This window comes from Dipodomys spectabilis, unplaced genomic scaffold (genome assembly GCF_019054845.1).
Source record: "Dipodomys spectabilis isolate Male_0828 unplaced genomic scaffold, ASM1905484v1 ptg000371l, whole genome shotgun sequence".
Classification (NCBI taxonomy): Eukaryota; Metazoa; Chordata; class Mammalia; order Rodentia; family Heteromyidae; genus Dipodomys; species Dipodomys spectabilis.
The window spans coordinates 99,373-113,604 of NW_024871048.1; the positions used below are offsets into that span (position 1 = coordinate 99,373).

At 59.7% G+C, this 14,232-nt stretch overlaps 1 protein-coding gene across 5 annotated transcripts in view; it reads right to left on the minus strand.

Annotated features, from left to right (window-relative positions):
- The window catches only part of Myt1l (myelin transcription factor 1 like), a 167,006-nt gene that overhangs the window by 82,011 nt on the left and 70,763 nt on the right, over positions 1 to 14,232 (minus strand). For all 5 annotated transcript variants that reach the window (XM_042666938.1, XM_042666936.1, XM_042666935.1 and 2 more), the window contains 2 exons: positions 7,404 to 7,654; positions 3,992 to 4,228 (listed from right to left, as the gene is read on the minus strand). In XM_042666938.1, coding sequence (XP_042522872.1) covers positions 3,992 to 4,228; positions 7,404 to 7,654 — 488 coding nt within the window. The remainder of the gene's footprint in view (positions 1 to 3,991; positions 4,229 to 7,403; positions 7,655 to 14,232) is intronic.

Below are 14,232 nucleotides of genomic sequence, written 5' to 3' on the forward strand. Positions count from 1 at the left end.
GGGTGCTGGGGGTACGGGGGCGTGAGGGGGGTGGGGAGGAGGGGCGTGGGTGCTGGGGGTATGGGGGGCGTGAGTGGGGAGGGGAGGAGGGGCGTGGGTGCTGGGGGTACGGGGGGCGTGAGTGGGGAGGGGAGGAGGGGCGTGGGTGCTGGGGGTACGGGGGGCGCGAGTGGGGAGGGGAGGAGGGGCGTGGGTGCTGGGGGTACGGGGGGCGCGAGTGGGGAGGGGAGGAGGGGCGTGGGTGCTGGGGGTACGGTGGGCATGAGTGGGGAGGGGAGGAGGGGCGTGGGTGCTGGGGGTACGGGGGCGTGAGGGGGGTGGGGAGGAGGGGCGTGGGTGCTGGGGGTATGGGGGGCGTGAGTGGGGAGGGGAGGAGGGGCGTGGGTGCTGGGGGTACGGGGGCGCGAGTGGGGAGGGGAGGAGGGGCGTGGGTGCTGGGGGTACGGTGGGCATGAGTGGGGAGGGGAGGAGGGGCATGGGTACTGGGGGTATGGTGGGCATGAGGGGGGTGGGGAGGAGGGGCGTGGGTGCTGGGGGTACGGTGGGCATGAGGGGGGAGAGGAGGAGGGGTGCGGGGTGCTGGGGGTATGGGGGGCGCGAGGGGGGCGGGGAGGAGGGGCGCGGGGGGGGGGGGGGGCTGCGGGTCGGGGTCGGGCAGGGTCGTGCTGCACAGTCCAATGCCGCTGGGTACGGGACAGTGACAGCCAACCCGCATCAACTGGAAGGAAGGGCCTCACCCAGTAGGCCTGCGCCCAGGCTCCAGTCCCTCTGTCCCTCTGTCCTTTTTTTTTTTTTTGTCGGCCGTGGGGCCTGAACTCTGGGCCTGGGTGCTGTCCCTCAGCTCTTCAGCTCAAGGCTAGCACTCTACCACTTGAGCCACAGCACCACTTCCAGCTTTTTTCTTTTTTTGCTTATGTGGTGCTGAGGAATCGAACCCAGGGCCTCAAGCATGCAAGGCAAGCGCTCTACCACTGAGCCACCTTCCCAGCCCCCGCCCCTCCTGTCTCTGTCTCTGTCTCCTCTGTCCCTCTGTCTCCTCTGTCCCTCTGTCTCCTCTGTCCCTCTGTCTCTCTATCTCTTCTCTGTCTCTCTGTCTCCTCTGTCCCTGTCTCCTCTGTCTCTGTCCCTCTGTCTCTCTCTCTGTCTCTCTGTCTCCTCTGTCTCTCTCTCTGTCTCCTCTGTCTCTCTCTCTGTCTCTTCTGTCTGTCTCCTCTGTCTGTCTGTCTCCTCTGTCCCTCTGTCTCTCTCTGTCTGTCTGTTCTCTGTCTCCTCTGTCCCTCTGTCCCTCTGTCCCTCTGTCTCTCTGTCTCCTCTGTCTCTCTCTCTGTCTCTTCTGTCTGTCTCCTCTGTCTGTCTCCTCTGTCCCTCTGTCTCTCTCTGTCTGTCTGTTCTCTGTCTCCTCTGTCCCTCTGTCTCCTCTGTCCCTCTGTCTCTCTGTCTCCTCTGTCTCTCTCTCTGTCTCCTCTGTCTCTCTCTCTGTCTCTTCTGTCTGTCTCCTCTGTCTGTCTGTCTCCTCTGTCCCTCTGTCTCTCTCTGTCTGTCTGTTCTCTGTCTCCTCTGTCCCTCTGTCCCTCTGTCCCTCTGTCCCTCTGTCTCTCTGTCTCTGTCTCCTCTGTCCCTCTGTCCCTCTGTCCCTCTGTCCCTCTGTCTCTCTGTCTCTGTCTCCTCTGTCCCTCTATCTCTCTGTCTCCTCTGTCTCTCTCTCTGTCTCCTCTGTCTCTCTCTCTGTCTCTTCTGTCTGTCTCCTCTGTCTGTCTGTCTCCTCTGTCCCTCTGTCTCTCTCTGTCTGTCTGTTCTCTGTCTCCTCTGTCCCTCTGTCTCCTCTGTCCCTCTGTCTCTCTATCTCTTCTCTGTCTCTCTGTCTCCTCTGTCCCTGTATCTCTGTCTCTGTCTCTTCTGTCTCCTCTGTCTCTCTGTCCCTCTGTCTCTCTGTCCCTCTGTCCCTCTGTCTCCTCTGTCTCCTCTGTCCCTCTGTCTCTCTGTCTCCTCTGTCTCTCTCTGTCTCCTCTGTCTCTCTCTCTGTCTCTTCTGTCTGTCTCCTCTGTCTGTCTGTCTCCTCTGTCCCTCTGTCTCTCTCTGTCTATCTGTTCTCTGTCTCCTCTGTCTCTCTGTCTCCTCTGTCTCTCTCTCTGTCTCCTCTGTCTCTTCTGTCTCTCTGTCTCCTCTGTCTGTCTGTCTGTCTCCTCTGTCCCTCTGTCTCTCTCTGTCTGTCTGTTCTCTGTCTCCTCTGTCTCTCTGTCTCTTCTGTCTCCTCTGTCCCTCTGTCTGTCTGTCTCTGTCTCTGTCTCTGTCTCTTCTGTCTCCTCTCTCTGTCTCTGTCTCTTCTATGTGTCTTTGCCTCTGTCTCCCTCTGTCTGTCTGTCTGTGTCCCCCTCTGTCTCTTTGTCTCCTCTGTCTTTCTCTGTCTCCCTTAGTCTCCCTCTGCCTCTCTGTTTCCCTCTGTCTCTGTCTCTGACTTGAAGAAGAAAGGCACCAGGTGGGTAGGCGCCTTGCTTCCATCCCCACCAAAGACTTCACTCGGCAGATGTTTCTCCACATTCTGCTTCTGCAACCCACACTGCATTTGATGCCACCTCCCATTTCACTCAGTATTGTTTTTTGTTTCTTTCTTTGTTCCCCCTTGTGAATAAAGAGTCATTATTTGCTGGGCATTGGAGGCTCAAGCCTGTCATCCTAGCTACTCAGGAGGCTGAGATCTGAGGATGGAAGTTCAAAGCCAATCTGGGCAGAAAAGCCCATGAGATTCTTTGCTTCAATTAGCTACCAAAAAAGCTGGAAGTGGAGTTGTGTCTCAAGTGGTAGAGTGTTGGCCTTGGGTAGAACACACCAAATGAGAGAGAAAGGTCCTGTGGTCAAGCCTCAGTACTGGCTTGTGTGCATACATATCCATACACAAAAGGTACCATAATTTTCAAGCTTACACATGGATGAAAATGTCCATCAAAAATGAAGTGATTTTTAGCCCAAGAGTCATTACATCTACCTTAGTGATTTGAATTTGACAATTTGAACTAATGCATGTCCCTGACGTAAGTGCTTATGTGCCATTGTTGATTCAGTCAAGTCTGGAATACAGTCTTCTGAACATTGGGTTCTTAGAGAAGAGACACTCTTGTTTTCAGAGAAAAGGGTTGAATTAGCTTCTCCTCCTTCTCCTTCTGTCAGTTGTGGGGTTGAACTCAGGGCTGGGTGCTGTTCCTGAGCTTTTTCACACAAGGCCAGTGCTCTATCACTTTGAACCACAGCCACTTCTGGGTTTCTGGTGGTTAGTTGGCCATAAGAATCTCATGGACTTTCTTGCCTGGGGCTGGCTTCAAACCCAGATCCTCAGATTTCAGTCTCCTGAGTAGCTAGGATTACAGGCATGAGCCACAGTACCCAGCTTTCTCTTCTTCGCAAGGCAGACTCTCTCTATGTCAGCCAGGCTGGCCTAGAACTTGAGGTCCTCATGCATAATGCCCCCGTGATGCCAGCAGCGGTCAGCCGCCGCACCTGTGGATGCCATTATTTAAGACTTACATAACTCTCTACTTACAAAGAAAACCGTTTCCTTTGAGAATGAACCTTATACATTTTCCTAGATAAATCATTTGTAAGGAAACATACTTGCTAGAAATAAAACTCTGCAAGAATCAGCAGTCTGTTTCAGTGAAAATGATGTCGGTCAGACTTTTCCCTGGGCCATCCAAGTCCATTCCAAGTCCTTGTCAGCTGAGGTTGTGTTTAAAGAGGGAGCTTGTTTTCTGCTAGGGCCAGGGCTCTGCTTAGGGCCCCCGAGTCAACATGGGCAGGGGAGGCAGGGGGAGGTGGTGGGAGGCAGGGGGAGGGAGGCAGGAGGCAGAGGAGGCTAAGGGGAGAGCCGGGGAAGGGGCTGGAGGAGGGGGGAGGGAGAGGTAAGGAGGTAGGCGAGGGGGGGAGGCAGAGTGGGGGGAAGTGGAGGTAGGGGAGGAGTGGGGGAGGCGGGGGTGGGGGGAGGCCTGGGAGCACTCACCGTGATGTCCTTGGGGTCGTCCTCGTCCACCCGCCGGGGCTTCATCTTGGTGTAGTCCACCGGCAGGTCCCAGCAGTCGCCCTCGCTCAGCTGGAAGCACCGGCTGCCCATCACGGCCTGCTGCTGCGGGGACATGGGCTCCAGGGGCGTCAGGACCGGGCAGCAGCTGTCCCTCGGCCTCTGCTTGTTCATGCTGAGGTCCAGGGTGCCGTTCTCGTCCACCTCCATGTCGGGGTTCTGCGGGCAGAGAGACGTGTGAGCCACAGGCTCACTTCCCAGCCCCCGGAGGGAGGGTGGCTGTGCCGGGGAGCTCCGCGCTCCCGCAGAATCTCTCGGAAGACAGTTCTATGTTCCACCACCATCTTCTCCCCCACCCCACCTCTTCCCTCCAGCACTTAGTTTTGTTTCCAGTTCAGATGCCTATATGACCAAATGCATGTGTGTGTGTTGTCTGCACACGTGTTTGTGAATGTACACGTGCATATACAGGTGCTCAAGGCACCCCTGCAAGTCTATGCATGTGCGCACACATGTGAACAGGCACACCAGGCATATTCACACGTATGTAAATATATCCACACAAGCCTTTGCATGTATGTTCAGGTGCTCACACGACCACATAAGTATGACCAATATGTTAGTGTATGCATGTGGAATGCATATGTGTGCATAAATATGCATCTGCTTAAAGTATTCCTTTAGTTTTGCTGATGATAATAGTTCAAGAAGTAGAGGAGAAGCGGGGAGGGTAGCTCAGCAGTTGCCTGGATTCTATCTAAACATGGCAAGTCAAACAAAAGGAGTTAGAAGGAGTGGAGAGAGGCTGGCACTTCTGTTCTATGGACTCCGGAGTCGAGGGGGTGCCCACCCCGAGAGGAGGCACCTCCAGGCCCTGCAGCAACGGTCTGGCCTGCTGGAGGAATCTGCACCTCCACCACTCTGCCAGGAGAGACTTAAGGAAGCACAGTGGTGTCTTCACACTGGCCAGAGCTGCTGAGAGTGGACCCGGTCAGGGCAGGTGAGGGACAGTGAGCCTGGAGAACCCCATTTTTCCCATTGTTCTCTCTCTCTGGCAAAAATGCAGCCCCAGAGCTGGAGTGCGGCTGTGGGGTCCCCACAGGGGACCAGGGCCAGGAAGTCCTCCCCCAGTGGGAACTGCTCCATGGATACATCCTGCAGGGCCAGGCTGCCTAGCGCCATCAACATGCAGTCCTGATTTCAAGCTTCGGAAATGATGCTGCTGGAATTGCTCTCTCATTCTTAGTACAATTTTGAGAAAGTAAAAAAGGAATGGAGAGGGCTTCCTGTCTTTTATTTTTGCCGTGGATTCCTCTTTCTGGCTATTTTTGGTTTTTAGCAGCCTGATCACCCCAAAAATCACTGTCTTGGAGTTGCTGCGCTGTCTGAGAATAAACAAATCAAAGGACAAAGCATTTGCCAAAACGTGGGGCTGCTGGCCTCTCAGTTCACACAGACGAGGAACTGTTGTGCGGGCGGGCAGTGTGCAGTCTTGGGTGCCCCAGGACACGGGTGCCCAGCCCAGAACCGCCTGCCCCAGGACACGGGCGCCCAGCCCAGAACTGCCTGCCCCAGGGCACAGTGCCCAGCCAGAGCCGCCTGCTCCTGGGCACGGGTGCCCAGCCTAGAGCCGCCTGCCCCAGGACACGGGCACCCAGCCCAGAGCCGCCTGCCCCTGGGCACAGTGCCCAGCCAGAGCCGCCTGCCCCAGGACACGGGCACCCAGCCCAGAGCCGCCTGCCCCTGGGCACAGTGCCCAGCCAGAGCCACCTGCCCCAGGACATGGTGCCCAGCCCAGAGCCGCCTGCCCCTGGGCACAGTGCCCAGCCCAGAGCCACCTGCCCCAGGACACGGTGCCCAGCCCAGAACCGCCTGCCCCTGGGCACAGTGCCCAGCCCAGAGCCGCCTGCCCCTGGGCACGGTGCCCAGCCCAGAGCCACCTGCCCCTGGGCACAGTGCCCAGCCAGAGCCGCCTGCCCCAGGACATGGTGCCCAGCCCAGAACTGCCTGCCCCTGGGCACAGTGCCCAGCCAGAGCCGCCTGCCCCAGGACACAGGCGCCCAGCCCAGAGCCGCCTGCCCCTGGGTCTGGGTGCCCAGCCAGAGCCGCCTGCCCCTGGGCACAGTGCCCAGCCCAGAGCCGCCTGCCCCAGGGCACAGTGCCCAGCCAGAGCCGCCTGCCCCAGGGCACAGTGCCCAGCCAGAGCCGCCTGCCCCTGGGCACAGTGCCCAGCCAGAGCCGCCTGCCCCAGGGCACAGTGCCCAGCCTGACCCGGGCGGCTGGGCTTCCCTCGGGCCACCCTGCGGCCGGCCGGGCAGCTGACCCCTTCTCTGCTGCTCTGGTGCTGCACAGGGACACCGCAACAAACGTAACGCTCCCTGCCGACCCCGGCCAGCCGTGGGACCTTGAGCTCACCGGGGCCACCGGCGTCCGAGGGGAAGAGGCGCGATGCCCTTCCTTACTACCCATCTTCCCGACCCAGAATAAACCAGTCCTGGTGTGGGGGCCGTGCGGGGAGGTGCGCGTGTCGACGTCTGGGTGGGCGTCTAAGGGCGTGGCCTGGCCGGGTGGGCGGGGCCCCTGCTGGGGTGGGCGTGACTTAGGTGATGCAGGGGTATCTTGACCAGGTGGGTGTGGCTGTGCACGGCAGGCTGGGATTTTGCATAAAGTAAGCCAATGTAAGGTGGCCTGGCATAGTGGGTGTGGCCCAACCCCAAAGGCTCTGCCTTCCTGTGGGCGTGGCCGAGTGTAGGCATGGATTGGGCACTGTGGGTGGGGCCTGGTCTGGGACGTGGCCTGGAACAGAAGCTGTGACCGGGTTTGGGGTGTGGCCTATCCCGGCGGTGTGGCCCTCCCTGGGGGCTTGGACTGTCCGGGGGAGGGGGCTTGGCTTGTCCCAGGGCGTGGCCTGTCTCAGGGACCTGTCCTGTCCTGAGGGCATGGCATGTCCAGGGGGCGTGGCCTGTCCCAGGGACGTGGACTGTCCTGGAGGCGTGGCCTGTCCGGGGAGGGGCGTGGCCCGTCCCAGGGGCGTGGCCTGCCCGGGGAGGAACGTGGCTGTCCCGGGGGCATGCCCTGTCCGGGGATGGACGTGGCCCATTCCGGGGACGTGGCCTGCCTGGAGGCGTGGCCTGTCCCAGGGACGTGGACTGTCCCGGGGTGTGGCCGTCCCGGGGGCGTGGCCTGTCCCAGGGGCGTGGACTGTCCCAGGGGTGTGGCCTGTCAGGGAGGGGCGTGGCCCGTCCCGGGGGCGTAGCCTGCCGGGGCGTGGCCGTCCCAGGGGTGTGGCCTGTCGGGAAGGGGCGTGGCCGTCCCGGGGGCGTGGCCTGCCGGGGCGTGGCCGTCCCAGGGGTGTGGCCTGTCGGGAAGGGGCGTGGCCGTCCCGGGGGCGTACCCGCGTGGCGCACAGGTCCTGCGGCTTGGTGGACAGGTTCTGCGGCATCTCTCGGCAGCGCGTGGACAGGTTGAGGATGGCGGTGGCCGCCATGTGCGCCGCCTCCATGTCGTGCGTGTAGTCGAAGCTGCTCTTGCTGCAGGTGCTGCTGGCGCTGCTGCCGCCGCCGCAGCTCAGGTTGCTGCTGCTGCTGGGCGCGTAGCTGCTGGTGGTGCTGCTGCTGGGGCTGGCGTTCTTGCAGTACCGCTTGGCTGCGGGGACAGGGCGGCGGTCAGTGCGGCGCGGCGGCCGGCGGCCAGCCCGGCGCGCCCCCTCCCGCCTGATCACGGAGGCGACCCCGGGCTCTGCTCCCAGCCCGCGGACCCGAGCCGGCGCCCCGGGAGCCCGGCCGGGCACGGGCCATGCAGAGGCAGGCCTCACCCTGCCTGCTGCCCGCTGTCAGGGTCCACCCGGACCTCCGGGGCACAGGGCAGCCTGCAGGTGACCCCCAGGGAGCGCTGACCGCACTGGGTGAGTGTCACAAAGACACAGCCTGGTCACAGCCCCTGAACAGCTCCGAGCGCTGACCACACCGGGTGAGTGTTACAAAGACATGGCCTGGTCACAGCCCCTGGACAGCTCCAAACGCTGACCACACCAGGTGTCATGAAGACACGGCCTGGTCACAGCCCCTGGACAGCTCCAAACGCTGACCACACCAGGTGTCATGAAGACACGGCCTGGTCACAGCCCCTGGACAGCTCCGAACGCTGACCACACCGGGTGAGTGTTACAAAGACACGGCCTGGTCACAGCCCCTGGACAGCTCCAAACGCTGACCACACCAGGTGTCATGAAGACACGGCCTGGTCACAGCCCCTGGACAGCTCCAAACGCTGACCACACCAGGTGTCATGAAGACACGGCCTGGTCACAGCCCCTGGACAGCTCCGAACGCTGACCACACCGGGTGAGTGTTACAAAGACACGGCCTGGTCACAGCCCCTGGACAGCTCCAAACGCTGACCACACCAGGTGTCATGAAGACACGGCCTGGTCACAGCCCCTGGACAGCTCCAAACGCTGACCACACCAGGTGTCATGAAGACACGGCCTGGTCACAGCCCCTGGACAGCTCCAAACGCTGACCACACCAGGTGTCATGAAGACACGGCCTGGTCACAGCCCCTGGACAGCTCCAAACGCTGACCACACCAGGTGTCATGAAGACACGGCCTGGTCACAGCCCCTGGACAGCTCCAAACGCTGACCACACCAGGTGTCATGAAGACACGGCCTGGTCACAGCCCCTGGACAGCTCCAAACGCTGACCACACCAGGTGTCATGAAGACACGGCCTGGTCACAGCCCCTGGACAGCTCCAAACGCTGACCACACCAGGTGTCATGAAGACACGGCCTGGTCACAGCCCCTGGACAGCTCCGAACGCTGACCACACCGGGTGAGTGTTACAAAGACATGGCCTGGTCACAGTCCCCTGGACAACTCCAAACGCTGACCACACCAGGTGTCATGAAGACACGGCCTGGTCACAGCCCCTGAACAGCTCCGAGCGCTGACCACACTGGGTGTCATGGAGACACGGCCTGGTCACAGCCCCTGAACAGCTCCGAGCGCTGACCATACGGGTGTCATGAAGACACAGCCTGGTCACAGCCCCTGGACAGCTCCGAGCGCTAACCACACCGGGTGTCATGAAGACATGGCCTGGTCACAGCCCCTGGACAGCTCCGAGCGCTAACCACACCGGGTGTCATGAAGACACGGCCTGGTCACAGCCCCTGGACAGCTCTGAGGGAAGATGCCCTGGATCCAGCCCCCTGGACAGCTCTGAGGGAAGATGCCCTGGATCCAGCCCCCTGGACAGCTCTGAGGGAAGATGCCCTGGATCGCTGTGGCACCGGGCCTGCTCTGGTCACGGCTCTCGGGGGCCTGCTCTGGTCACGGCTCTTGGGGGCCTGCTTTGGCTGGTCTCTGCACAGCGACCAGCAGCTTGTTCTGGGAGGCCGACTCAGTGCTCTCCTCCCAGGAGGAGGGACAAACCCAAACATTAACCAACCACTCATCCAGCCCCACAGGCTCAACGAACAATCCAGGGAGCAAACCCACACCCTCACTTGCAATACAAAGAAAAACCAGAATGGAGTCACCGCTGGCCACCTGAGCTGGGATTCCCACCAAATGCTGCACTCGTAGGATGTTAAGGAGAGGGATGCCATTGGCAACATGTTACACGCTCAGTCCACCCTGACCAACAGAGCCCCAGGTGGGAGCTGGCCATTTCATACCCAGCCCAAAACTTGGAAGCAAGAGACCACTGTTTAGCCTGACCTTGAAAGGTCAGGCTCCCTCAGGAGTGGCGAAATGCATGGAGCCACCTGTGAACAGCCTTGCTCCTGCAGTGCTAGTCCACCTCAGCTGGGCCCTGGAGACCCACTTGCATGCATACACTGGGCACCAGCAGTCAAGGAGGCCCGGGGCCGGGGCTGCTCTGAAAGCCCTGTGCAGGGGGCAGAATGGAACATGGAGTGGGGTGAGTCTAGCACAGCCCATGGCCAGGCTCTGACCCGAACTCCAAGGAGGTGCTGGACCGCAGGGGGCCGGCAGGACACAGCAGCGGCTGCTGCTGTCCCCTGGGCATTGTGGCCACATTGTGATGCCACCCAACCTATCTCTGTCTGTGAAGCAAGGCTCACAATTCTACATCATTTCAAATCTCATATAAAAAGTAAGAATAACTGGACACTGGTGGCTTGTGCCTGTAAGCTGAGTTATCCAGGAGGCTGAGATTTGAGGGTCATGGTTCAAAACCAGCTGGTCAGGAAAGTCTGTGAGATTCATCTCCAATTAACTACCACAAAGCTAGAAGTGGAGCCATGGTAGTGCACTCTACTTGAGGAAAAAATAAAGCTCAGTGCCCAGTCCCCGAGATCAAGCCTCAAGACTAGCTTGCACGCACACACGGAAAATGAGAATTAGAAAGTTAAAGACCATATAGAGGGTTTTTCTTCCTAAAATCTGTTAGTACTGGGGTTTGAGCCCAGAGCATCTTGCCTGCTAGGTGGGTGCTCTACCCCTTGAGCCACCTCTCCAGCCCATTTTTGCCTTACCTGGCCTCAGCCCATTGTCCTCCTACCTACAGACTCCTGAGTAGCATAGGTGTAAATTGCTGAGTCCATCTTTATAGATGGACCTGGAGCATTGCCAACTTTTACCAGGCCGGCCTTGAGCCCAGCTCTCTCAGTCTCTGCCTTCTAATTACAGGTGTGGCTGCTCATAGCTATCTTTCTACTAAAAGAATTGTTATTTTTTTAAGATGAACAAGTATCTGACTTTAAATCATTAATAACATTTCCTGTCTGTGATGGCGCATGGTGGGTGGAGCTGGTATTGTGTGTGCTGAGTCCGGCTCTGGCTTTCCTGTCTGTGATGCCGCGTGGCGGGTAGAGCTGGTGTTGGTGCTCTGAGTCCCACGCTGGCTCGTGGCTGAGGGCACGTGAGCTTGCTGCAGTGCAGTTGACAGCTGGGTGCCTGGCCACCCTTCTCCTTCAGGCCTGACGGAGCCGTGGCTCTGTCAGTGGCACACATGTGTGTCTGTTCCTGAGCGGACGAGCATTTGCCGCACTTGCGGTGCCCCGCGGGGGGACTCTGGGGGAGTGGGTCTGCTTCTCTGCTAGAGGCCAGCAGGTGCTGAGGGCTGGGCAGCAGCTGGCTCGTTAGCACATCCAGCGCCGTGGCCGCAGCGTCCTGTGGCTGGCATGGGCAGACTGCAGTGTCCTGTGGCAGACGTGGGCAGGCTGCAGCCACACTTCTAGGCATTAAGTATGGCTGCCCAGGCAGATGGAAAACCCAGGGCCAAACTGCCAACCAGAACCTTCCGTTGGCCTCTCTACTGAGGTCCACAAACAGTGCTGGCACATCAGTTTCCTTGAGCTCTAGAGACCCCTGCAGGGGCAGACAAGGCTATCCAGAGGGTGGGCAGGCGGGAAGGCGAGGGCTGGGTCCCGCTGAAGCCAGGTGTGTCCGCTGGGGCTGCAGTCACCCTGGGCGGTCTGGGCCTCACCTCCGCTGGTGTCCTCACTCTGTCGGTGCACCACAATCCAGGGTTCCAGGGACACAGGAAGCCTGGCGTTCTGGCAGCACACCGTGGGCTAGGACCTGCAGGGCAGAGGGTGCTCTGGTGGGGTCTGGATTTCCGTCCATCAGCTGCAGGGCCCTGGACACGGTGATGCCTCATGTGGCTCGAGGACCGGACCTCCGCCCACTGGGGCTCACTCTGCGGGGACGGCAGGGTGTCCGCTGGAGGCGTGAGCTGGGGCTGGGTGGGACACGGAGCTCCCTGGGGGCTGCAGAGACTGCCGTCCTGTGTCTCCATTGCGTGTCTCTGTGGAGGGCAGGGCAGGGGCCTGCAGGGCGGCAGGGGTCAGTTGGAGAACCTCTGCGGAGAGTCTGCTGGCAGCTCACTGGGGAGGGAGGGGGCTGCCCGGGGCCAGGAAGCCCTGGGGTTGATGACCTGAATGCAGGCAGGGTGGTGGCTGGCAGGGTGAGAGGGCGGACGGAGAGTGCGGGTGGAGTTCGTGTCTGGAACCTTCCATCTCCTGGGTCTGTGTCTGTGAGATCCCGTGGGGCAGCCCAGGACAGATGAGCGGAGCTGGTTTAGACCAGTTCAGCAGCTCTGCCTGGTGGACCTGAGGCTGTGGGGTTGTCGCTGTGGCTGCTGGGCTCTGCGTGGTCCGGCCGAGGTCTCAGGAGAGCAGGAGGGGCCACGGGCCACTAACGGTGGCCACGGAGGTTTGCCTGTCACCGTTTCCACATGTCCTAAGACATTTTCTTTTCTTCTTCAACTATCTAACGTTATAAACGCCATTTTTTTCCTCAGTAATACTGGGGTTTGAACTCAGGGCCTTGCAAGTGCTCTACCATCTGAGCCACATTCTGCTTTCAGTTCATTTTTCAGAGAGGATCTTGTGTTCTGTACAAGGCTAGCCTTGGGATTTCATTTTGCTCATCAGCCTCATGAACAGCTAGAGTTAGAGCCAGGCACCATCATCCCTCTCTTCCTTTTGAGCAGAGTTGTGTAAACTTTGTCCTACTGGCTTTGAACTATGGCCCTCCTATTGCTGCTCCCCCCGAGTGGCTAGTTCCTAGGATTATAGACATGACCCTTAAGAGCATTCTGTTTTGATTTTGTGTGTGTGTGTGCCAGGACTGGGGCCATAGCTCAAGGCCTTGTGATCTTGCTCAGTTTTTCTTCTCATAGTTGCCACTCTACCACACTCCCATGTCTGGCTCTTTGCTGGTTAACGGGATAAGAGTCTCTTTGATTTGTCTGGGCTGGCCTCAAATCAAGACCACTAGATCTCAGCCTCCAGAGTTGCTGGGATTATAGGTGTGAGCCTCTGGCACCTGCTCATGAGCCATTCTTAGTTCACCACAGGACAAGGGGAGGGAGGTGGGGTCTCGGGTGTGGCCTTCTTGCCTGCACGCCTGTCCACGTCCGCTTCCCACAGAGGTGCTGGAGCTCCACAGAGAGGCAGGTAGGGAAGCAGTTTCCTGTCCGTCCCACAGCCGAGCCCCACTCTCTTCCCAGCCCGGCAGACCACAGGCCCCTGCCCCCACATAGTCCATCCGTCTCAGGACAGCCTCCCACCGTCCCCTTGGTGGGGTGCATCCTCTTCCTCCGTCTGGCATAGGGGCCCTGCAGCTCTGGGCCTGGGCTTGATACACGCTCTCTGTGCAGGTGAGGGCTTCTGACAGACTGACATGTGGGCAGACACTGCAATCTCAGCCATGTCTACAAAGGCAGACGGCTGGAGGAGCCTTCGCTCATCAGGAAGGAGGCTGGCTTTGATCCTACAGCCTGGGAGGTTTAGGAGATGATGCTCAGGCCGCCCACTTCTCTCCTCCATTCTGTCTCCATGGCCTGCCTGTCCCCCTAAGAATGAGGTTTTCTGAGGCAGGTTCAGCCTTCGGTTTCTTCAAGGAGCAGAGGGTTCTTTTCTTCTGCACCGAAGGGAGGCTTGAGGGAGACATCGGAAGTTCTGCCATGACCAGTGGTGCCGGTAACAAAGACCGCTCCCTTGGGCCACAGCCAGGCCTGCAGTCCTGTCCTCATCCTGACCTCTGACCTGCCGTCAGTCCCGTCCTCAGTTGGGTCCTGTCCTCAGTCCTGTCCTCAGTCCTGTCCTGTCCTCAGTCCTGTCCTCAGTCCTGCCCTCAGTCCTGTCCTCAGTCCTGTCCTCAGTCCTGTCCTGTCCTCAGTCCTGTCCTGTCCTCAGTCCTGTCCTCAGTCCTGTCCTCTGTCCTGTCCTCAGTCCTGCCCTCAGTCCTGTCCTGTCCTCAGTCCTGTCCTGTCCTCAGTCCTGTCCTGCCCTCAGTCCTGCCCTCAGTCCTGCCCTCAGTCCTGTCCTCAGTCCTGTCCTCAGTCCTGCCCTCAGTCCTGACCTCAGTCCTGTCCTCAGTCCTGTCCTCAGTCCTGCCCTCAGTCCTGTCCTGTCCTCAGTCCTGTCCTGTCCTCAGTCCTGTCCTGTCCTCAGTCCTGCCCTCAGTCCTGTCCTCAGTCCTGCCCTCAGTCCTGTCCTGTCCTCAGTCCTGTCCTCAGTCCTGTCCTGTCCTCAGTCCTATCCTCAGTCCTGTCCTTAGTCCTGCCCTCAGTCCTGCCCTCAGTCCTGTCCTCAGTCCTGTCCTGTCCTCAGTCCTGTCCTCAGTCCTGCCCTCAGTCCTGTCCTCAGTCCTGTCCTCAGTCCTGCCCTCAGTCCTGCCCTCAGTCCTGTCCTCAGTCCTGTCCTGTCCTCAGTCCTGTCCTGTCCTCAGTCCTGTCCTGTCCTCA